The sequence below is a fragment of the Cetorhinus maximus genome, chromosome 7 (genome assembly GCF_964194155.1).
Source record: "Cetorhinus maximus chromosome 7, sCetMax3.hap1.1, whole genome shotgun sequence".
Classification (NCBI taxonomy): Eukaryota; Metazoa; Chordata; class Chondrichthyes; order Lamniformes; family Cetorhinidae; genus Cetorhinus; species Cetorhinus maximus.
In genome coordinates this window covers 5670298-5694230 of record NC_135885.1, presented here as the reverse complement: position 1 = coordinate 5694230, position 23933 = coordinate 5670298, and the positions used below count along the sequence as shown (strand labels likewise).

General features: G+C 41.4%; 4 protein-coding genes across 8 annotated transcripts in view; 1 reads left to right on the top strand and 3 right to left on the bottom strand.

Annotated features, from left to right (window-relative positions):
- rsf1a (remodeling and spacing factor 1a) overlaps positions 1-9019 on the bottom strand; it is a 111620-nt gene extending 102601 nt beyond the window's left edge. For both annotated transcript variants that reach the window (XM_078544959.1, XM_078544960.1), the window contains exon 1: positions 8804-9019. In XM_078544959.1, the coding sequence (XP_078401085.1) occupies positions 8804-8933 (130 nt within the window). In that variant the 5' untranslated portion in view covers positions 8934-9019. The remainder of the gene's footprint in view (positions 1-8803) is intronic.
- Positions 1-23933, bottom strand: part of LOC144682565 (BTB/POZ domain-containing protein KCTD14-like) — a 1380231-nt gene that overhangs the window by 671096 nt on the left and 685202 nt on the right. The window lies entirely within an intron of this gene.
- The window catches only part of ints4 (integrator complex subunit 4), a 445537-nt gene that overhangs the window by 242080 nt on the left and 179524 nt on the right, over positions 1-23933 (bottom strand). The window lies entirely within an intron of this gene.
- aamdc (adipogenesis associated, Mth938 domain containing) overlaps positions 9032-23933 on the top strand; it is a 112085-nt gene continuing 97183 nt past the window's right edge. Inside the window, exon 1 of one of the 2 annotated variants that reach the window (XM_078544999.1) lies at positions 9032-9170. The gene's annotated coding sequence lies outside the window, so the exon portion shown is untranslated. The remainder of the gene's footprint in view (positions 9171-23933) is intronic. The other variant, XM_078545000.1, reaches the window with a different exon arrangement.

The following is a 23933-nucleotide window of genomic DNA, read 5'->3' as shown; positions in this document are numbered from 1 at the left end:
TGAGGAGAACTTTTTTCTCAGAAGGCGAGTCTTTGGAATTCTCTTCCTCAAAAGGCGGTGTAAGAAGTCTTTGAATATTTTTAAGATAGGAAGATAGACTCTTGATGAGCAAGGTGGGAGTGAAAGATTATCGGGATAGGCAGGAATGTGGATTTGAGGTTACAATCAAGTCAGCCATGACCTTATTGAATGGTAGAGTTGGCTTGAAGGGCCGAGTGGCCTACTCCTGTTCCTAATGCGTGCGTACATACATATTTTGCTTTTCATGTCTATACTAGGTTTTCACTACAGCAATCCAAAACTGATTTGTCTGACCATTCTGCAAGCCCTGCATCTTACATAGAATGTAAAGCACAGAAACAAGCCACTTGGCCCCAATAAGACCATGCTAGTGTTTATGCTCCACTCAAGCCTACCCTGAATCCTCAGCGCACTCCTCAACAGTCATGAGATCTGGACAATAAATGCTAGCCTGGAGAATAGGCTGAAAAGTTTCCACCTTCAACCTCTCAAATGTATCCTTGGCATCTCCTGCACTAGCTCAGCCACGTTCATCAGATAGATGATGGCCGTATACCCAGTCTTTTCTATGGTGAACTGGCTACTGGGCTACAACCCCGTGTCGTCCATAGCGCCGCTATAAGGACACTTACAAGTAAGATATGAAGATGGTGAACATTGACACGGACAACTGGGAGACCATCACTGATGGCTATGGCCTTAGAAGCCGGACTGTTTGGAAGGGCATTGGAAGAGGAAAGCAGTAACAAAAAGCTCAGCTGGCCAAGAAGAGGGCCCAGAGAGAACAGAAGCAGTGAATTGTGCACTCTCTCAGCTCACTGTCTTCCTCTGCAACAAGTAGAGCAAACAGCCATGGCAGAGTGGAGCTCCTTAGGCAGATCAGGCAACGTTCACAGGGTTAACCACCATGGCGCAAACCATCATCTTAAGGGACAGATGGCTGCCACATATCAAGCCTCCTCCCATCCCACCTTTTCTCATCATCAGCAGAACACTCTGTTCCCTTCTCCCTCATGTGCTTATCTAATCTCCCCTTAAATGAATCTACACTATTTACCTCAACCTGTTCTTGTGGTAACAAGTTCTATACTCTCAACACTCTAGGTAAAGACGTTTCTTCTGAATTCCCTTTTCAATTTCTATCTGATATTCATAGCCTTGGGTTCCTCTCTTCCCCACAAGTGCAAAGACACTCCCTGTGGCAGTGCAATCAAATTCTTTCATACTTTTAAAGACTTCATTAGGTCACCTTCAGCCTTCTCTTTTCCAGCCTGTTCATCCTTTCCTGATGGATTCATTCATTCATGTGTGCTCTGCCCGAAGGCAGGTTCTTGGCTCATCATCTGCTTGTGCTTCAGCTCGAGCTGTTTTTTTTGGCATTTTTCAATCAATGGTGGTCATAACCTCGCAGTTCTGTTATCACCAGGGAAATCCTTTTTTCAACTTCTCCAGTGCCTCTACATCCTTTTCATAAGGTAACCAGAACTATACATAGTATTCCAAATATGATCCATTGCTTTAAACAGTTATCCACTCGTCCCATAGCAGTAACAGCAGCACTTCAACGGCTCCATGTGGCAAAGCATTTGCACACTTTTAACAATTCCTATCTCACAGCCTTCTGTCTCATGAGATGACGATCTGTGCCTCAGTGCTCAACTCAATGTTAAACATTGCCTGGTGTGGCTGCCCCACACTCTGGCGTGGCAGTTTCCGCTCCACTTGCTGCAGATGAAGGTGAACTGAGGTGGTGCAGGATTCTGGGCCTTTTCTATGGGCCCTCTTCTCAATCAGCTCAGCTTTCTGCTACTCCTCACCTCTTCCGAATCTCCTCCTAACACTCGGCCTCCAGATTGTATTCTGTCTATTCTAACCTCTACTCTCACCCTCTGAGATTAAACTTTTTTGCCTAATGCTGGGATTGTTGTGAATCCCTTTTTTGTGGATCTGTAAGGCGACATAATGCATTGTCAAAATGCAGGGATCAATATTAGAATTGATGTTCAGTGTCTAAGCTTGCATACAAAGAATGAGATATTTAGAAATCTGATGGCAAATGTAGAACATAAGCCCAGTACGAGCTCTCTCAATATCTCATTCTCCATATGCAACCCTAGACAGTGAACATCTTTGTTCAACTTTGAACCGTGCACCTTAAGGATCCCAAAGAAAAAGAACTTTCAGAAGGATAGAAGTATAATGCAATTACATGTACACTATAATGTAGACAAAACAATTTATAATTACAATAAAGGCAAGTCTCAAAGTCCTCAGTGCTAGGTTACTGAATTTAGAAACGCACACTGTGGCTAGTTGAAGCATTGTTTGCAACAGATAGCCTTGAAAGACCACAGAACATTCCTCTTTTGGTGAAATTTGACCTGAAGGAATTTCTCACATCTTCAAACAACAGTCTTCATATAAACAAGGACTCCTCAAGAGTGACATAGCTCAAAGTTATGTTCCAACAGAATGACACAACATTAATCACTGCCTCCAGGAGAAAAGGGGGAAGAGGATCTATGTTTTTTCTGAAACTTAAAACACTCACTTCAAACTATGGAGCAATTGCAACTTTTCTTGATTCCCACTCACTTTGTACTGCACACGATCAGGCAATTCATCACATCTATAGTCCAATGTTTGACTTGACTCAAGATAACATGGAATTTTAATGGGCCAATGAAATGGTGACCATTTGTTGTCAAAGAAAAGATTTGTTGGTAAAGAAAAGATAAAGATACCAAACACTGGTGTAATCTTTGAAGATTGAGAATCTGCTATCCCCTTTGTATTTTTTTGAATGGCAAATAGGAATACATAAAATCAACGGACACCTATGTTAAGATAGTGAGTGAAGAACGCCTACAAGATATCTGTAATACTCTATAATCAACACCAGAGTTCCTGCTCACCTAAGCAACAGAAACGTCGGAATTTTTGCAATAAGTTAAACTTCCAGTATTTAAGTAGAGCTCAGCCAAAAACTAAATCAGCATATATTGGGAGAGCTTGTACACAATCAACACAGCTTTGTTAAAAAAAAGGCAAAGCATTAGTCTTTTGATCATGCTTCATCATATTGCACTGTATCTCCTGTTTCTTGTATCCACTGCCCTAACACTCAGCAATTGATTATTTAGGATGTTTATTTATAGGGTTACTGTGATAGGATTTTTTACCTGGAATTCACTGGGACATGCTACCTCATTCATTTTTAATAAGAAACAGGTTAGTGAAAATTTGTGCAAGCTTATGAATCCTCGTTAAAAAAATACATTTAGTAGATATAATACTTGAAAGCCAGTATAATAAGTAATATTTCTTTGGAGGATGATAAATACAAAGACAATTTATTTCTTTATAAAGTATTTGTAGCCTTTCCTTCGACCCCAGCACCTCGGCAATCGGCTCCAACATCAATCCAGGGTTGCTGAAAAGGCCCTGAAATATCTCTTTAAAGCAGATCATTTGATTAAATGGTACATTGCCAACTTTTGTACTTCTTCATTGACCATTGTCATCTCCCAGTCTAGCAAAACCTTCATCTTAAAATTCTCATCCTTGTGTTTAAATCTCTCCATGGCCTTGCTCTTCCCTTACTCTAACATTCTCAAGCCTGACTCCTCCTCCGAGAATTCTGCATTCCTTCAATTCTGGCTTTCTGCATCCTTAATTTCCTTCGCACCTCCATTGGGGCAATGCCTTCAGCTGGCAATTCCCTTCCTAGATTCTCGATGCTTTCTCTCTGTTCTCCGCCAAGATGCTCTTCAAAACTCACCTCTTTAATCAAAGATGTGCTCACCTGTCCCAGTACCAAATTTTGTTTGATAACACATCAATGAAGCACCTTGGGACGTTTTACTCTGTTAAAAAGGTGATATGTAAATGCAAGTTGCTGCTGTTCTAGTATATCGGGCTCACAACGAGCAAAAACAAAATTCCAATCAATTGGGTGCGGATATCAAATGAATTATAGATTAAGAGTCCCAAATGTTTCAGACAGTTCACTGGCCACATCTAACTTTAAATACGTGTTATCACTTAATGTAAATAAGCACACTGTTTAATTTCTACGACCAAACAGTTAATTTAAAATATCCAATCCCTAAAGGGTTTCATCATTAACTTTTCGCACACCCACATCCTATACAACCAGAAAGCTTGACACGAGTAGGCCAAGAGTGCGCATTCATTCCTACGGACGACTATGACATATGGCAGAGCTCATCATCAGAGTTTTCCCTAATGCTCAGTTGATAAAGCTGTGATGTAACTGATTGACACAGATCAGAACTGGTTCCGACTCTCCTGGGTAAGTCGATCTCAGTTGCAGCAACATTACAATTAATGGCAGTACCTCCAGGCCAGGATAAATGAAAGTTCCACCTACTGCTTACTATTCAGTGACCACTGCTGGAAGGTGCATCTATACTAGCATCACGTGAGCAGAGGACTGAGCTGTGACATCTGCCCTTCTCCATCCCAGAGAATGAATAGTGAATTCGGAGGTTACCCACAAAACCTTGCACCAACATGGTTCAGTGCAACCAGGAGTGGTGAAAACTACATGGGAGATGGGGGAGGGGAGGGGAGGGGGAGGTGCAAGCAAAACTCACCACCATGTCTGCTGCACAAACAAACAGGAGTAGCCAATTAAGCCCCTTAAGCCTGTTCTGCCATTGTATTAGATCATGGCTGATCAGTACTTCCATTTATCCAGAGCAAGATGATTAAGAAGCACACAGTAACTAAAAATTATAGGTTTTTTAAAAAAAGTCGTCCACCTCGATGAGCACAGATAACCTTTTATTCTAAAAGGAATGTATTAAGAACATAAATCCCTCCTTTAGACCAGGTTTGAAACCTGCACTCAGACCAGTATGAAGCTAGCAGCAACAAAGTTCCAGCACTTTCTCATTCACACAAAAGCCTTGCATTACAACATTTGCAAAGTGACTTGATCAAACCTTTCCTGCATAATTAAATCAGTTTTCAACCAGACTATCTTCGCAACTATAGATGCAACTATAGAATTAATGAAACTAACAGTCTACAATAAAGTTTTACAGCTGCAGAAACAATGGGGCAGAGATGAAAACTTGCAGATGAAACTGTTCTATCAAAGGTAGAATGCACAAACAGATGATAAAGTGTTGCCATGTGTTGGTTCTAGATATCAAACTTTTCTTCCTCCTGTCTTAACTATGTTTTTGTTTGAGGCAGATTCTTGTTGGGATACGTACAACATCACAGTCACTCTGGCACTTCTGTAAATGATGGAAACCCTTGTTTTTAATTCTTATTTACTGTCCTTTCCCCACATCCCTCATTACCCTTGCTTCCCAACTAAGTGCCTACTCCCCCTCCCCCAACACCTTAAACCGATTGATTTTTGGATTTCACTTTTGGAAGTGAAGTAAGTTTTTCTGCAATTGCTTTAAGAAAAAGAAAGACTTGCATTAATGGAAGCGTTTTTTTTCCACAACCACCGAACCTCTCAAAGTGCTTTACAACCGATTAAGGACTTTTGAATCGTACTCACTGTTGTAATGTAGGCAACGGATTTAACGTGCATTCAATAATTGTGTCTCCTTGTTCTGGATTCCCCCTATTGGAGGGAAGTTGTGCCTTTATTTACCCTATCAACTCCTATCATTGTTTTAAACACTGTGATCAAACCAACCCTTAACCTCATCTCTAGAGTCATTACAGTGCAGAAAGGCCATTTAACCCATTGAGTCCACGCTAGCTCTCTATAGAGCTATCTAGTCAATCTCATTCTATCTATTAGCCCTGCAAGCCTCAATTGAGGCTTTCAGAAGGGAACTGGATCATTATCTGGAAAATAACATTTTGTAGGGCAACAGGGAAAACACAGGGGGGTGACACTGGGTGAACAGTGCCTGCAAAGCGCCAGCACAGACATAAAAGGCCGAATGGCCTGCTTGTGCGCTCTAACCATTCTATGATTCTAAGTTTATCGCCCTCAAGTGCCCATCCAATTTCCTTTGAAATCATTAATCATCTCCCTTTCCATCGCCCTCACAGGCAGCAAGTTGCAGGTCATTACCACTTGCTGCGTCAATAAAGTTCTTCCTCACATTCCTCCTGTAGGGCATGACACCAAAGTTTACCCAGTTTTTTATTATTTAGTCCCTTTATGCCTGGGATCATCATAAGAACATAAGAACTAGGAGCAGGAGTAGGCAATTCAACCCCTCGAGCCTGCCCAGCCATTCAATATGATCATGGCTGATCATTGTGGTGAAATTGTCACTGGGCTTTCTTCAAAGGCACTATGTATTTCTTGTGGTAGACTGTCAAACTGAACACAATACTCCAATTGAAAAAGATAAGAAAAACAGATAATCTGAAATAAAAACAGAAAATACTGGAAATGCACATTAAGTCAGTTCGTATCTAGAAAGAGAAAAGGCAGAATATGATGTTTCTGATGAAAAGTATAGCAGAAACATTATAAGCAGAAAAGACAAGCTATGGATGCTGACCTGTTAAGTATTTCCAGCATTGTGTTTTTAATTAAGTGAGGTTTGATCAGTGCAGCGACAATTGCAGTGGCTTTTCCTGCTTTCATATTCTAAACCTCTTTGTTATGGACCTCTTCATCCCATAGTATTTTTAATGGCTTTTTGGAACTGTAAGATAACTTTTCAAAATGTGTAAGTGGATAACTAAACCTCTCTGTTCAACTGTGTCATATCAACATGCTTTCTCACTTTTGATACATTTGCATCTACTGCTCTTATATCGAAGATGTCTCAGACTTTTGTGTTTCATGAAGCAAAATGCTATGCAAGTTTCAGCAGTTTCTGCTACCTCATCCAAGCTGCTATCTTTCTATGTGATCTGAGCCACTGCCATCAACAAGCTATTCATCTGTTTAGAGCATCAATATGCAGCCCAATTCTGTCCTCAAGCATGCTCTCCAGCAAACAGTTACAGGACTTCAAACAAGAGCAGGAACACTGGCTACTTTTCTCCCCCTTCATAGCCTGTGCAGGAGCCAAGATCAGCTAACTCACAGCAGAACAGGAACCAAACTTTGATCCGCTAACCTGATTTACACCGTGCCACACCATGGAGTTCAATATAAAATATTCACCATGCAATAATCATAATGAGCATAAGTGTCTCCCACTCAAAGCACAAATTACTTAACATATTCAGCAAAAGATTCAAGAGAAACTGCTAACATATAAAAGTAGCACAGTCATTATCACCTCAAAAGTAGATGAAACAGTATCAACGAGTTGCAATTGCCACAAAAGCTAAACACTGCAGATGCTGGAAATCCAAAACAAAAACAGAAAATGCTGGAAACACTCAGCAGGTCAGGCAGCATCTGCAGAGAGAGGAACCAAGTTAACATTTCGGGTTGATAACTTTTTGTCAGACCGGCATTTTTAAATTGAATGAAAACCAATTAATTGCTAAATATCAAGCACGTTTTAATACAGTGCATGCATCACTTGATGACTGTTTATAGTAACAGAAAATTGTGCAAATATCCAGCAATTCAGTCAACATCTGTAACCAGAAAGCACAAGTTATGTTTCTTGAGTATTGCTGAAAAAGAGATTTTCTTTTCTCTAAGCTTTTCGTCTTGCATTCATCAGGACAATTCGTAAGAAGATACCAACGTTAGGGGAAACAACATTGGTATTTTCTTGTGAATTGCCCTGATGAGTGTAAGATGAAAAGTTTCAACAAAAAAATGTCTCTTTTTTTCAGCAATATTCAAGTTCTGTACTACCAAATGACTAGTTATGTTTCCGGTGTACTTTTTTTAAAAATCAGAATCATTATCACCCTTTTCTTTACAGGTACAGACTGACTCGTTCTGAGAAAAGGTCATTGACTGTAAATATTAACTCTGTTTCTCTCTCCATGGATGTTGCCTGACTTGCTGAGTACTTTTCTGTTTTTTGTTAATTGAGTTATGGATATTTCAATGATTAAACCAGAGGATCTGGTCTATTATAAATAACACTTCTTTGAACAGCTGGTAGGATTAAGTAGTTTGCCTTCTGCACAACAGTTACATTTCATATCATCTTTTGCCTATCACCTCAGACTCTGGCTGGATTTAAGTTTCTGATGAGGAGTTAAAAAGAGAAAATGAAAAAGCTAAGAACACACAAAACCATGCTCAAATCAAAATGGGATTTACTTGTGCGTTTTTTTTTTAAAAAAAAGTTATGCAGACTTGTACAAGAAAAACAAGAACACCGATGTGGATTTTTTTTTAAAAACAGAAAACAAAAGAAACAAGGAATGAACCATGGAAAAGAAAAATCTAGAAACAGAAAAAAAAGGGGGGGGGTGGGGGTGGGGGGAGGCGGAAAGAGGAATAAAAAGCAAGAAGGAGACCAAGACAAAAGGCTTCAAAATAGGGATAGGAAAAGTGAAGGTGAGAAATATTTTAATTTTTTTTCTCTTTACTTTTAACAGGAAGTCTCCAGTGATCCATGCGCATGCGTGCTATTAAAAGGCGCTTGATATTTGGCAATTGATTGTTGATTTTCCTTTCATTTGAAAAATCTTTTTAAAAATTAGTTTATGATTGGTTTGCTGGCGATGGGGTAGCCAAAAGAGGTAAGATGAGGCTAGTTTTGATTCCAAATCCGTGCATGGTTACCACACATAATAGACATGGAGAATTCCGTCTGTGCTTTATTAACAACATTTTATCTCAACCGCCAGCATTATACGGTGCTTTTCCCCTCCCCCGCAGGATTTCGTTTTTTTTTTGCCTTACCGGATTTTTTGTTTTCCAGCGCTTCTTCCAGCTCGGGGAAGGTGAATTCGGGCAGTTCCAGCGAGGCGCCATAGCGCTCCAGGAAAGAACAGACAACGGCGAAATTGGGCTGAGAGGCGACCGCCGCCATCTTAATGTCGGAGGACTCGGCCAGCTCCTCCGCTATCCCGACGTGCAGCGCTGCCCGCCCGCCGGCCTCCAGGTAAACAAATAGGGAACGGACCCAGCGAGGCGAGCAGGAAGAGTCCGTCAGTATCCCGTCCTGCAACACGTCAGCCCCAGGCACCAGCAAAAGGAATCGATCGCTCGTAAGCCAGAGCGACCGTTGCCTAGGCAACCGTTGGTTAGCAACTGCCCAGGGAGTGAGGTAATGGTTAAAGTTAGCAAAAACAGTTACTTACGTGTTTATTTTCTTCATTTTTGGATAGGGAAGGATGAAAGTTAAAGAGGAAACGAGCCGTATTATATTTTCTGACAGCTAAAAAGGCCATTCTAATGGGCAAATGGACAGGTCCGGCCTACCTGGTTGAGCTGTTTGTCGGTCAAAGGTCAAGGGGGGGAGCGTTTGGAGTTTGATTTTTTGCTGCTCGGTGACAATTTATTGAAAATACTGAGTTTCATGTCTCCCACATAGAACCAGAGTAAAGTCACGGTGCGGGGTGAGGCCATTCAGCCCATCGTGCGCCGGCCAAAAAGAGAGAGAGAAAAAGAAACTAGCCGCTCATTTTAATCCAAAACTTTCCAGCGCCTGGTCTGTTAGCCCTGCAGGTTACAGCGCTTCAGGTGCAGATCCAGGTACCTTTTTCAATGAGTTGAGCGTTTCAGCCTCAACCACCAACATAAGCCGTGAACTCCAGGATCCCACCAGCTTGTGGATGAAAAAGTTTTTCCTCATGTCCCCTTTTAATCCTTCCACCAAGCACCTTAAAGCTATGTCCCCTCGTAATTGACCCCTCAGCAAGGGAAAACAAGTCTTTCCTGTCTACCCTATCTAGGCCCCTCATAATTTTGTACACACATCGCCAGGGGAGTGATTTAAATTTTTTTTTTTTAAAGTGTCTGGGCTACATATATTTGAAAAGGGCTTGCATTAGCACCTTTCATGACCAGAAGATGTTCCCTAAAGCACTTTTGAGCTGTACTCATGGGTTGTAATGGAGGAAACACAGCCGCCAATTTGCACACAGCCAACTTCCACAAACGGCAGTGACTGGATGATCTGTTGTGGTGATGTTGGTTGAGGAATAAATATTGGCCACAGCACCTGAGATTAACTCTCCTGCTCTTTGAAGGAGTGCTGTGGGATCCTTTAAAGTGCGCCTGAGAGGGCAAATGCAGCCTCAATTTTAAGGTCTGATCCAAAACACAGCTCCTCTGACAATTCAGCTGTTCCTCTGTGCTACACTGGATTTTCGGCCTTGATTTTTATTTTCATACTCAAGTCCTGAAGAGGGACTTGAACCTACAATTTTTTGATTCAGAGGTGAGGGTGCTACCTACTGAGGCACAACTGATTTGGAATGTTACTGGACTGTTTGGTCCAAAACCAGACAGTTGGCTTCACCAGAGGTTGTGTTTTGTGAAAAGGTGAATGTTATCTTTTATTCTTTCTCAGGATGTGGGTGTCGCTGGCTAGTCCAGCATTTGTTGCCCGTCCTTAATTGCCCTTGAGAAGCTGGTGGGTGAGCCGCCTTCTTGATCTGTGGCAGCCCATGTGGTGTAGGTACACCCACAGTGCTGTTACGGAGGGAGTTCCAGGATTTTGATCCAGCAACAGTGAAGGAATAGTGATATAGTTCTCACCCCGGCTCTCCTTGGGCAACTTTAACTATTATTGTCACAATTGTTAAAAATGTTGGGCTACTTTAGATTGGGTTCCAACTGTCCGTTGCAGCGAATCCCATTTATCATGCACATTGGAGTTGACGCTTGTTGTCCAATGTTAATTTACACTGTAACTTAATCTAGGGGATCTGTCAGTGCATTTCTCACTTAACCATACAGACTGGATATTGTGCCTTCATGCATGGCCTCACCTACCGTTTCATTATGTTCGAAGGCAGGCTGAGAAAACATTTACTGAGAGGAGACCAGATATAAATTATTAAGCTGTTTTATTTCATGGACCACAAATAAATGTCCAGAACAACAATTATGCTCACAATTAATTCAAACCATTGCACTCTATCTAATAACATAGAATTTGAAAAGAATGTTCTTTCACTGGACTTGAGTGTCGTTGGCAAGGCCAACATATGTTAATAAATTTGCTGGATTTCCCCGTGTTAATGGGTCATCTTGCTAAACTTAAAATAACTTCCAACTACCCTCCTGCACTCTAACCCTCTGAGACTGGCAAAAAATAATGCCCACGCAGCTTTCTGTTTAAATCCTGTGTATTTAAAATTGTTTCTAACCCCCCTCCAGGTTCAGTCTCACTGAGGCTTTATACAATTGCAACAAGACTTCTTTACTCAAATCCTCTTGCAATAAAGGCCAACATATCATTTGCCTTTTCATTGCTTGCTGCACCTGCATATGGGGGAAGTGGTGACGTAGTATTCCAAAAGACCCAGGGTAATTCTCTGGGGACCTGGGTTAGAATCCCACCATGGATAATGAAATTTGAATTCAATAAAAATCTAGAATTAAAAGTCTGATGATGATCACAAACTATTCTGGTTCACTAATGTCCTATAGGGAAGGAGATCTGCCCTTACCTGGTCTGGCCTACATGTGACTCCAGACCCACAGCAATGTGGTTGACTCTGAAATGCCCAGCAATAAATGCTCTGCATTTCTGTGTTTCCTACCAAAGCGGATAACTTCACATTTTTCCATATTATATTCCATATGCCATGTTCTTGTCCACTCACTTAACCTGTTTAAATCCCTTGAAGCCTTTTTGCATCCTCCTTACAACTCAAGTTCTCATCTAGTTTTTATTGTGGAAGTTCAGTCACTCAAGACAGAGATCACTAGATTTCCAGATATTAAAAATATCAAGGGATGGTGCAGGAAAATGGGGTTGAGGTAGAGGATCAGCCATGATCTAATTGAGTGGCAGAGCAGGCTCTAGGGTCCAAATGGCCTACTACTACTCCTGTTTCCTATGTTTGATAATGCTAGACAACTGCTGAGCACCAATGTTTATCAACGCAAAAGCGAAATGCTGGAAACCTGAAAAAAGAACTCAAAAGAAAAAAGAAAAAAAAAATTCTGGAAATACTCAGCAGGTCAGACAGCACCGGGTTAATGACTTTTTTTAATATCAGAACTGGGTAAAAGTTAGCAATGTAACAAGTTTTAAGCAAGTACAGGGGGAGGAGGAGAACAAAAAGGGTAGGTCTGTGACAGGGTGGATAAGAACATAAGAAGTAGGAGCAGGAGTAGGCCATTTGGGGCTTAAGGCTGCTCTGCTATTCAATACAATCATCAGCCGAGCTGATGGTAGCCTTAGCTCCCCTTTCCTGCATGCCCCCACCCCCTCCATAACCTTTGACCTCCTTGTGATCAAGAAATAGGTGGTTATCCAATACTGGGACAGACTAATTAATTTGTTACAACTTACAGTCTTTGGGAAAATCATGGTCATTACCAATTTCACCATCTTTCATCTCACAGTGTCTTTGTCTTTTATGCTTGTCCAAATATACTTTATTTTCAAAAGAGATCCAAAAATGCAATGCTTTTTTTCTCAAATACTTACTGTGGAAAAGCGGTCAAAAAAATCCTAAAACATGACAACAACTTGTATTTCTATAGCACCTTTAATGTTGAAACAATTCCCAAGGTGCTTCATAGAAGCACAATCAGACAAAAATAGATGCTGAGTCAAAGGAAATATTAGATGAGGCAACCAAAAGCTTCATTAAAGGTGGCTGTTGAGAAGGATTTTAAGTGTGGGCATGGAGACAGCAAAGTTTATGGAGGAAATTCAAGGGCCTAGCTTAAGGCCTGGCTGCCAGTGGTAGAGCAATTTAAATTGGGGCCAGAACTGGAGGAGCACAGATATCTTGGAGGGCTGTAGGGATGGAGGAGACTACAGAACTAGGGAGGGGGGGTGAGAGCATGGAGGGATTCGGAAACAAGGATGAAAATTTTAAAACTGAGGCATTGTCGGACTGGGAACCAATGTAGATCAGTGAGCAAAGGGGTGATGGATGAATGGGACTTGGCGCGAGTTAGGATATGAGCAGCAATGTTTTGGGTGAAGTGAAGTTTATGGAGGCTGGAGGATGGGATGTTGGTCAGGAGAGCGTTGTAATAATCTGGTCTAGAGGTGAAAAAGGCACGAATGAAAGTTCCAGCAACAAATGAACTGAGGGAGGGGTGGAGTAGTTTGGAGATGGAATTGGCAGGGGCTTTTCTGATGGAATAGATATAGCTTTGGAAGCTTGGATGAGGTCAAATATTATACCAGGGTTGAAAAACACGTCTTGATAAACCTGAGACAGTCATCAGGTAGAGGTTTGGAATTGGGCAAAGGAGCAAGGTTTGTGGTGGGGAAGATCAGTCTTGCCAGTGTTCAAATGGAGGAAAATGTGACCCATTCCAAGACTGGGTGCCATACACAGAGGAAACTTGGGGCTTGAGTGAGGCACTGGAGAGGTAAAGCTGTATGACGTTAGTATATATGTTGAAGCTGACCCTTTGTCTTTGGATGATGTCTCCAAGTGACACTGACCCTGAGGAAGAGGTGGGATCCAAGAACAGGTTGTGGGGGAACTCAACAGTAATAGCGAGAGGTAGGAAGAGAAGTTTTGTCAGAACTGAAATTGAATAATTAGTCAAATACAAGCACAAGAAATATATTGCATTTCCAGTTAAAGTATTTGATTTGTTTATAATCAAACTATATTTACAACCTTAAGTATTAATACCAGTCCTCCTTAAGCCAAATATAGAACTGGGGTGGAAAAAAGGAGACTTCTATTTATGTCAGATTTTTAATGTCTGGTTTGCATTTTAAACCAAAAGAATTTCCAGATGGCTCACTTAAAACTGGATGGAAACAACCTTACCTTTAACACAGTTTCTGTTATTTGTAAAAAGAAAAGTTACCCGTTTCTTTGGCCAATTTTCTGCCTTTCTCTCCTGAAGTTGTACCCTAGCAGGGAGTTAACAGTTCCTTGGCTGCTTGTTGCTCTTCAAGATCTTGTAGCTAACTATTCATAAGTAGAGATGGCAAATGCCATTATCCAGTTTCAGAGCGGGGTCTGTCACAGTCTAGCCAGCCCTAATTCTATCCTCTTGTCAGGCAAACTTCCACCATGGCTGCTAAATGGCAAGGCAAAGCAGAAAATCTTGCATTTATTTAGCAACTTTCACAATGTCAGGACAAACCAAAGTTTTTTACATCCAATGGAGTACTTTTAGAAGTGTAACGCAACAAATGCAGCAGCCAATTTGCACACTGCAAGCTCCCACAAGCAGCAATATAATGATGAGCAGATAATCTGTTTTAGTGATGTTATTTGAGGGTTAAGTAAGACTTGGGTTACCAGGAAAAACTCCTCTGCTCTTCTTCAAAAATATTCCATCTGAGAGGGCAGATGGGGCCAGTGCAGCACTCCTTCAGACTGCACTGGAGTGTCAATCATTGGCACCAACTTAGGAACATAGGAACAGGAGGAGGCCATTCAGCCCATCAAGCCAGCTCCGCCAGTCAATACGATAATGGCTGATCGAACACTTCAATGCCTTTTATCCACACTATCCCCATAACCCTTTACATTATTGTTAATCAGAAATCTATCAATCTCTACCTTAAACATATTCAATAACTGAGCTTCCACTCCTTCTGGGGTAGAGAATTCCAAAGATTCAGAATCCTCTGAGTAAAGAAATGTCTCCTCAGCTCAGTCCTAAGTGGCTTCCCCCTTATTTTGAAATTGTGTCAAACATGTTGAAAATGTTGGAAAAACTCAGGTGACCTGACAGCATCTGTGGAGAGAAAATAAACAGTTAACTTTTCGAATTTCTGACTTCTTCAGAGCTCTGAAGAAGACTCATACGGACTCAAAACGTTAACTGTATTTTTTCTCTCCGCAGATGCTATCAGACCACCTGGGTTTTTCCAGCATTTTCTGTTTTTGTTTCAGATTTCCAGCATCCGCAGTATTTTGCTTTTACCTTTTGAAATTGTGTCCCCTGGTTCTAGACTCCCCAACCAGGGGAAACATCTTACCTGCTTCTACCCTGTCTATTCCTTTAATTATTTTGTAGGTTTCAGTAACATCACCTCTCATTCTTTGAAACTCTAGAGAATAGAGGCCCAGTATGCCCAATCTCTCTTCATAAGACAGTCCTGCCATCCCCGGAACAAGTCTGGTGAGCCTTTGTTGCACTCCCTCTATGACAATAATTTCCTTTCTTGAGGTAAGGGGACCAAAAAATGCATACATGCCTCCAGGTGCGGTCTAACCAAGCTTCTATACACTTGAAGCAAGACTTCACTACTCCTGTACTCAAATCCTCTTGCGATAAAGGCTAATTCCATTAGCCTCCCTAACTGCCTGCTGCACCTGCATGTTAGCTTTCGGTGACTTATGGAGAAGGACACCCAGGTCCCTTTGTACATCTACGCTTTCTAATCTCTTACCATTTAGGAAATACTCTGCACATCTGTTCCTTCTACCAAAGTGGATAACCTCCCATTTTTCCACATTTTTTCCATCTGCCATGTTCTTGCCCACTCACTAAGTCTGTCCAAATCCTCCTGTAGCCGCTTTACATCTTCCTCACAACACACATTCCCGTCTAGCTTTGTATCATCCACGAACTTGGAAATATTACCTTTGGTCCCCACATCCAAATCATTGATATATATATATTGTGAACAGCTGTGGCCCAAGTGCTGATCCTTGCAGTACCCCACTGGTCACAGCCTGCCAACGCGAGAATGACCCGTTTATTCCTACTCTGTTTTCTGCCTGTTAGCCAACCCTTAATCCTTGCCAGTATATTGCCTCCTATCCCATGTGCTTTTATTTTTCTAATCAGCGTCCTGTGGGGGACTTTATCAAAAGCATTCCGAAAATCCAAGTGTCCATCGACTCTCCTTTATCAAAAAGCTCGTCAAACATGATTTCCCATTCGCAAATCCACGGCTGACTATGCCCAATCAGATCATGACTATCCAAGTATCCATTTATCACATCCTTTATAATAGATTCTAGCATTTTCCCTACTACTGATGTAAGGCTAACAGGCCTGCAGTTCCCTGTTTTCTCTCTTTCTCCCTTCTTAAATAGTGGGGTGACATTTGCTACCTTCCAATCTTCAGGAACCATTCCAGAATCTATAGAATTTTGGAAAATGATCACCAGTGCATCCACTACCTCTATACCAACCTCTTTCAACACTCTGGGATGCAAAATATCAGGGAACCAGGGACTTATCAACTTTCAGTCCCATTAATTTCTCCAATACAACCTTCTTACTTATTCTAATTTCCTTCAACTCCTCATTCTCCCTAGTCTCTTCGCTCTCTAAATCTGGGAGATTGCCTGCATCTTCCTCAGCGAAAACAGACATAAAGTAATCATTTAGCTTCTCTGCCATTTCTCTGTTCCCCATTATGAATTCTCCTGACTCTGCCTGTAATGGACCCACATTTGTCTTAGCGAAACACTTCCTTTTTGTATGCCAATAGAAGCTTTTACAGGATGTTTTTTGCTCGATTGCATTCATATTCTTTTCCCCTTTTCTGTACCAGTTTTTTGGTCTTCCTTTGCTGTATTCTAGAAACCTCCCAATCTTCAGGTTTACTACTACTTCTGGCAACTTTATAAGCCTTTTCTTTTAATCTTATATAATCCTTAACTTCCTTTGTCAGCCACGGTTGACTGACTATTTTTGGGTTTTTGCACCTTGAAGGAATGTATAGGTGCTGTAAGCTATGTAGACCATCCATTGCCTATGTCGAGTCCCAATCCACCCCAGCCAGTTTGTCCCTCGTGCCTTCATAATTTCCTTTATTCAACTTTAACACCCTTGCTTCAGAGTGAACTACCTCACTTTCAAACATAATGTAAAATTCTATCATATTATGGTCACTCATCCCTAAAGGTTCTTTTACAACAAGATTATTAATTAGCCCTTTTTCATTACATAATACTAGATCTAAAATAGCCTGTCCTCTAGTCAGCTCCTCAACATACTGCTCTAGAAAACCATCCCTAACACACCCTAGAAACTTGTCTTCCACAGCATTCATGCTCAATTGGTTTACCCAGTCTACATGCAGATTGAAGTCACCCATGATTATTGTATTACCCATGCTACATGCTTCTCTCATCTCCTGATTAATACCATGCCCCACATTACCACTACTGTTTGATGGCATATAAACAACTCAAACAAATGTCTGCTGCCCTTTGCTGTTTCTAAACTCCACCCAAACCGATTCCACACATTGTTCTTCCGATCTGAGACCCTCCTTTACTAATACACTGATCCTATCCCTTTAAAATCAGCGCAACACCACTTCCTTTCCCTCCTTGTCTGTCTTTCCCAAATGTCAAATATCCTTGAATATTAAGTTCCCAATCTTTGTCACCATGCAGCCACGTTTCCATAATGGCAATTATATCATACTCATTTACCTCTATTCGTGCCTTTTGACATCATTCCGCATTCGAAGAATACTCTGCTTTGTTTCTCCTGCCCTCTAGCCTCACAGCTACTTCCTGTTACCAACTTTACTTCCTTCCAATTTGGGCCACCCCTCAGGTTCCCACCCCCCTGACAAGCTAGTTTAAACCCACCCCAACAGCATTAGTAAATCTCCCTGAGTATATCAGTCCCAGTCCTGTTAAGATGTAACCCGTCAAGCTTGTACAGGTCCCACCTTTCCCAGAACTGGTCCCAATGCCTCATTGAGCAGGACTGCTATTGCTAGTGTTCCTTGCTGAATTTGACCTGATTATCACAAGAAGATGTGATCTTCCCTGTGTTCACCGTACCTGCACCTACCACAGTGCAGATTGTGACACTGACCACTCTTTCTCACCAGCAGCAGGATGAAGGTGCAACCTTGAAAGTTTCACAGCTTCAAATAAGATGGCCCACCACAAGAAATAATGCCAAATACCAGCACTTCGCATTGGCCCTCGTGCATTGATACCCAACAAAGACTTACCAGGAAATGCCGGTGTCAGTATTGAAGCTTGGAAGCCGCTGAGTTCAATCATTTATGGAACAGCAGTAGCAACATTTGGTAAAGGTGGAACCTGCAACGTAGGCTGGTCTGAGGCCTACTCAGATAAGATGACATGTCACTGAAGCAAAAATCAAAGCCTATCTGATGCACAACATAAACCCGCCTGCTAGAACACTGCATGACTTGAAAGTAGCCAAGAAAATTGTGCAAAAGTCAGGGAGAGACTTGTGCAAATAAACATAGGTTGATCCAATGTTAAGAAATCCAAACCCTGTGATGGTGGAAATCTATGTGCTATGTGTAATGGAATCAAGAGGGCACTTGGTTCTACCATCACCAAAGATTCCACCTCCACACCCCCTGAAATCAGCAGATGGTGAAGTATTCATTGACAGAAGCAAACAGATGTCCCACTGGGTTGAACGCTACTATGAACTGTACTCCCTTCAAATGGACATTTCCCAGTATGCGACTGACATTCACCTGCAGCTTCTTGTCATGGCTGAGTTAGACGAAGAACCCATATGAACATATATACGAAATACTAATTAGGAGCAGGAGTAGGCCATTTAGCCCCTTTGAGCCTGTTCTGCCATTCAATAAGGGAAGAGAGTCCCCTCATCACTTGAGCTCAGAAAGGCCATTGATTGCTTAGCAAGCAGAAAGGCACCTGGCGCGGATGGAATTCCAGCCAAATTGCCCAAGTATGGAAAGTCCCATCTACTGCCACACCTTCATGATCTTCTCCTTCTCTGTTGAGAGGTAGGATCGAAATTTTTTTCCAAAAAAATATTCTTTTATTAAGTTTGTAAAAATACATGACAAAACATTTCAAATTGAATATTACAGAGTGCAATAAAAATTCAGCATGTTCCACTCTGAGGTGCCTCGATACAATTGCAATACTTTTGATATAAACAATATACATTCCATGTCAGGCATACTGTTCCACAGCACGTGTGATGCATACAAAAGCATCACACAATACAAAAAGGCAACAGAGGAGATTGCAACAACTATAGGAGCATCTCACTCCTTAGCACCACTAGGAAAGCTTTTGCTACGGTCGTGCTTTAAGGACTCCATCTACTTGCAACCTGAGTATGTTCAGAAGCACAAGCACGGTTTCTGTGCTGGCAGATCCTCTTCAAAGATTGGCTACAAGAGAAACATAGGGAACAGGATATACCTCCTTTACCTTACTTTTGTAGATGTCACTAAAGCATTCGACACAGTCAGCAGGGCAGGACTTGACAAGATTTTGGGGAAAATTCTGGCATGAAAGCAGAGCTAGCTAAAGTGAATTGGTAAATTAGGTTAAAAAGGTAGTTCAATAGAGATCCAGTGGCAGATATTTAAGGGGATATTTCAGAATGTGCAGAATAGATACTTTCCAAAAAGAAAGGAAAAATTCCAAGAGGAGGACCCACCACTTGTGGTTAACTAAAAAATGTTAAAGATAGTATCAAACTTAAAGGAAAAGTATATAAAAGCACAAAGATGGGTGGAAGATTGGACAGAATATAAAAAAAACAGCAAAGAATGACTAAAAGATTAATAAGGAGGGAAAAATTAGTGAACGAGAGAAAGCTAGCTAATAATATAAAAACGGATAGTAAGAGTTTGATTAGACCTTTTTTAAAAAAGAAAGGAGTTAGCAAACTGAATGTTGGTGCTATAGAAAGTGAGTCTGGGGAATTAGTAATGGAAGGTAAGGAGATGGCAGATGAGTTGAACAGGTATTTTGCTTCGGTCTTCACTATAGAGGGTACAAGCAAGATCCCAGAAATAGCTGTAAATTGGGAAATGGAAGGAAAGGCGGAACTTGAGAAAATTGCAATCACCAGAGAAGTTGTACTAAGTAAGTTGTTGGAGCTGTGGGCTGACAACTCCCTAGGTCCTGATGGATTTCATCCTAGGGTCTTGAAAGAAATGGTTAATGAGATAGTTGATGCGTTGGTTTTAATTTTCCAAAATTCCTTGGATTCAGAGGAGGCTCCTTTAGATTGGAATATAGTGAATCAGACTCCATTATTCAAAAAGGGAGGGAGACAAAAAGCAAGAAACTATAGGCCAGTTAGCTCAACTTCTGTCATAGAGAAAATGTTAGAAGCTGTTATTAAAATATTATATCAGGGCACTTAGATAAATTCAAGGTAATGAGGCAGAGTCAATATGGTTTTGTAAAAGGGAAATCATGTATAACCAATTTATTGGAGTTTTTTGAAGAAGTTACATGTGCTGTTGATCAGGGGAAACTGGTGGATGTATTGTACTTAGATTTCCAGAAGGCATTTGATAAGGTGACACAACAAAAATTATTGTGGAAAATAAAAGCTCACAGTATAGGGAGTAACATATTGGCATGGATAGAAGATTGGCTAGCTAACAGGAAACAGGGAGTAGACATAAATGGGTCCTTTTCTGGTTGGCAAGATGTAATGAGCAGTGTGCCACAGGACTCAGTGCTGGGGCCTCAACTTTTTACAATTTATATAAATGACTTGGATGAGGAAACTAAAGGTATGGTTGCTAAATTTGCTGATGACACAACAATAATTAGGAAAGTAAGTTGCGAAGAGGACCTAAGGTGGCTACAAAGGGATGTAGATAGGTTAGGTGAGTGAGGAAAAGATCTGGCAAATGGAGTATAACGTGGGAAAATATGAAATTGTCCATTTTAGCAGAAAAAAATAAAAAATAACCATATTATCTAAATGGTGAGAGATTACAGAGCTCTGAGATGCAGAGGGACCTGGGTGTCCTAGTGCATGAATCGCAAAAGGTTAGTATGCAGGTACAGCAAGTAATTTGGAAAGTTAATAGAATGTTATCATTTATTGTGAGGGGAATTGAATACAAAAGTAGAGAGGTTATACAGGGCATTGGTGAGACCACATACAGCCTTATTTAAGGAAGGATGTAAATGCGTTAGAAGCAGTTCAGAGAAGGTTTACTAGACTAATTCCTGGAATGGGAGGGTTATGTTATGAGGAAAAGTTGGACAGGCTTGGCTTGTATCTGCTGGAGTTTAGAAGAATAAGAGTCAACTTGATTAAAACATATAAGATCCTGAGGGGTCTTGACAGGGTGGATGTGGAGGAGATGTTTTCTCTTGTGGTAGAACCTAGAACTAGGGCCACTGTTTAACAATAAGGTCCACTATTTAAGACAAAGATGAGGAGAGTTTTTTCCCTCAGAGTCATGAGTCTTTGGAATAGTCTTCCTCAAACGACAGTGCAAGCAGAGTATTGCTGAAAAAAGAGACACGCTGACTCATTCCTCAGGGCAATGCCTTGACCACTCGGGGTCAAGTTGCCTCATTTAAAATTCCAACAATGCTTGACAGTTAACTGTCAGTCACCATCACTGGTGTATTCTCCATGGCAATGCCATTTGCCAACCAATCAGCACTCTCTTCACATACAGTATATATTGTTGTTTTCCCATTATATTGGTATTCTTGGGAAGTGTCCTGTTGAATGCAAAACGAAAAGCTTGGACATGTCTCTTTTTTCCAGCAATATTCAAGTTCTGTACTACGAGATGACTATTTGGAAGAGGCAGAGCTAGATAGCCTTTCATCCCCTTGCTTATCAAGTATCTATCAGGAGTAAGCGGGAATGTGGAATTGAGGTTACAATCAGATCAGCCATGAACTTATTGAATGGTGGAGCAAGTTTGAGGGGCAGAGTGGCCTACTCGTGCTCCTAATTCCTATGTTTGTAAAATTGGCTATCCATCAAAGCTCCTCTGTCTTATCCGCCCCTTCCATGACAACATGCACTGTTCTGTACAGTTTGACGGAATCACTTCTAATAGTTTGAGGGTGAAGAATGGAGGGAAACAAGGCTGTGTCCCAGCCCCACTTTGTTTGGAATCTTCCTCTCCAGACTCCTGACCTTTGCCTTCCCTGCAGATGTGGAAGGAGTTAGCTGCATATTAGGTCAGATAGCAAGCTCTACAGTCTGTCCATACTGAAAGCAAAGACAAAAATACAGCACATCTTGATCAAAGAACTCCTCTATGCTGGTGATGCCTCTCTAGTCGCTCCCATTGAAACTCAGTTACAAACACTCAAGTTGTCTCTCCTATGCCTGAAACTTGTTCCCCTTGACTATAAGCATCAAAAAAATTGTAGTTATGGGACAGGGTGTCACATTAACCCCCCCCACCCCAATCACACTAATACCCCGCCAAAAGTGGTTAGTAAATTCTTCTACCTTGGGTCTAAGGTGACAGGCAAACTGTATTTCACTGCAGGACTTGGTACACACATAGGGAAAGCAACCATCTTTGGCCGACTTATGAAACACGCATGGAATAACATCAAACTGACTCTAAGGACTGAGATGCTGGTTAATGAGGCCCATGTTCTCAGTTACCTTGTATGGCTGTGAAACATGGCTGACTTACAGCTTTCAAGAAAGGAAGCTCAACTTTGATCTTCATTTTGCGGCACATTCTGGGCATCTCATGGAAGGACAAAATCACAAAAGCGGTACTCTTCTCAAAGGCAAAGCTCCCGAGTATATTGGCACTCATCAAGCAGATGCCACTTTGCTGGATCAGGCATGTTCGCCAGTGGACGACGTCGTACACCTGAGGATTTTCTGTTTGGCGAGCTGGAGCCAGCTGACCAGTGGGACGCCCAAAGCTCTGCTTCAAGGATGCTTGCAAGTTTGACATGAAGGCCCAAAACGTACCTTGTAGACACTGGTTGATGACAGAGGAAAATGGTGTCATCGCTATGATGATCAGTGGCTACAGCGGCTTGTCAACCGAAAACCACAACCCACAATGTCACCTGATAACCACTTCATATGCAGGACTTGTGGCAGAACCTGCCTCTCATGGATTAGTCTCTTCAGTCATCAGCAAAAGTGCACCTTATGAAGCTACCCCATCCTCAACAGATTTGATTTATTTGACTGTTTAGATTTCATTATCCAATGCACACGACATTAGTTTAATATATTCCTTGCAATAATTAAGAAGAATACTTTGAATAGGTTGTACCAACATAGATCTAACCCAGCTGGTTCTCTCCGCCCTCCTCCACATTGTTTCAAGGCTAGTTATGTTACCAACTGATACTGAGCTATATGTTTGGCTATTCTACGTGCCCTAAGGGGGACACAGATTAATGCAGGCCTTCTGTCCTGCTACTGAGTGTAAAATCTATCAAATGAAATGGTGGGAGAGAGGGAGGAATTTGAGTGAGTTTAGTGGGACTGTCACATTAAGTTAGATAGGCCTCACTATGCTTATTGGGTCTTATAACACGTTGCAATACCTACAGACTGCTGTGACCACCTGCCATTTCAAATAGTGTATAGATTAGCATGTGACTTTCACAGTGTCTTTCAAAGTGCAGTTCTAAGCTAGGTCAGTCAGTTAGCTGTTTAGGCTGTTACAGTTGGGCTTAGCAGAATTGCATCAAGGAAGATGTAAAAAAACTCACCCAGTAAAAAAATAAAAAGAAAGAACTTGCATTTCTATAGTGTCTTTCATGTCCTCAAGATCTATCAAAGCACTTAAGGGTCAATAACGTACTTTCAGTCATCATTGTTGTAAGGTAGGAAACAAGGCAGTTTGTACACAGTAAGCACCCACAAACAGGAATGAGATAATGACTAAATGATCTGTTTTTAGTGGTGTTGGTTAAGGGATAAATATTCACTGAGACACAAGGGACAACCCCCTATTCTTCTTGAAATAGCACCATGCAATCTTTTATGGCCACCTCAGAAGGAAAGTAGGACCTCAGATGTGCCGTTTAAACTGAAAGCTGGCATTTCTGATAATAGCACTCCCTCAGTATGAGTGCTGGAGTGTCAGCCTAGATTTTGTGATCAGGTCTCTGCAGTTGGACTTGAAGACACAATCTTATGCTCTGAGGCAAGAGTATTATTTTGAGCATTATTGTCCACCTTTATTGCATTGACTACAGCTAGAAACTTA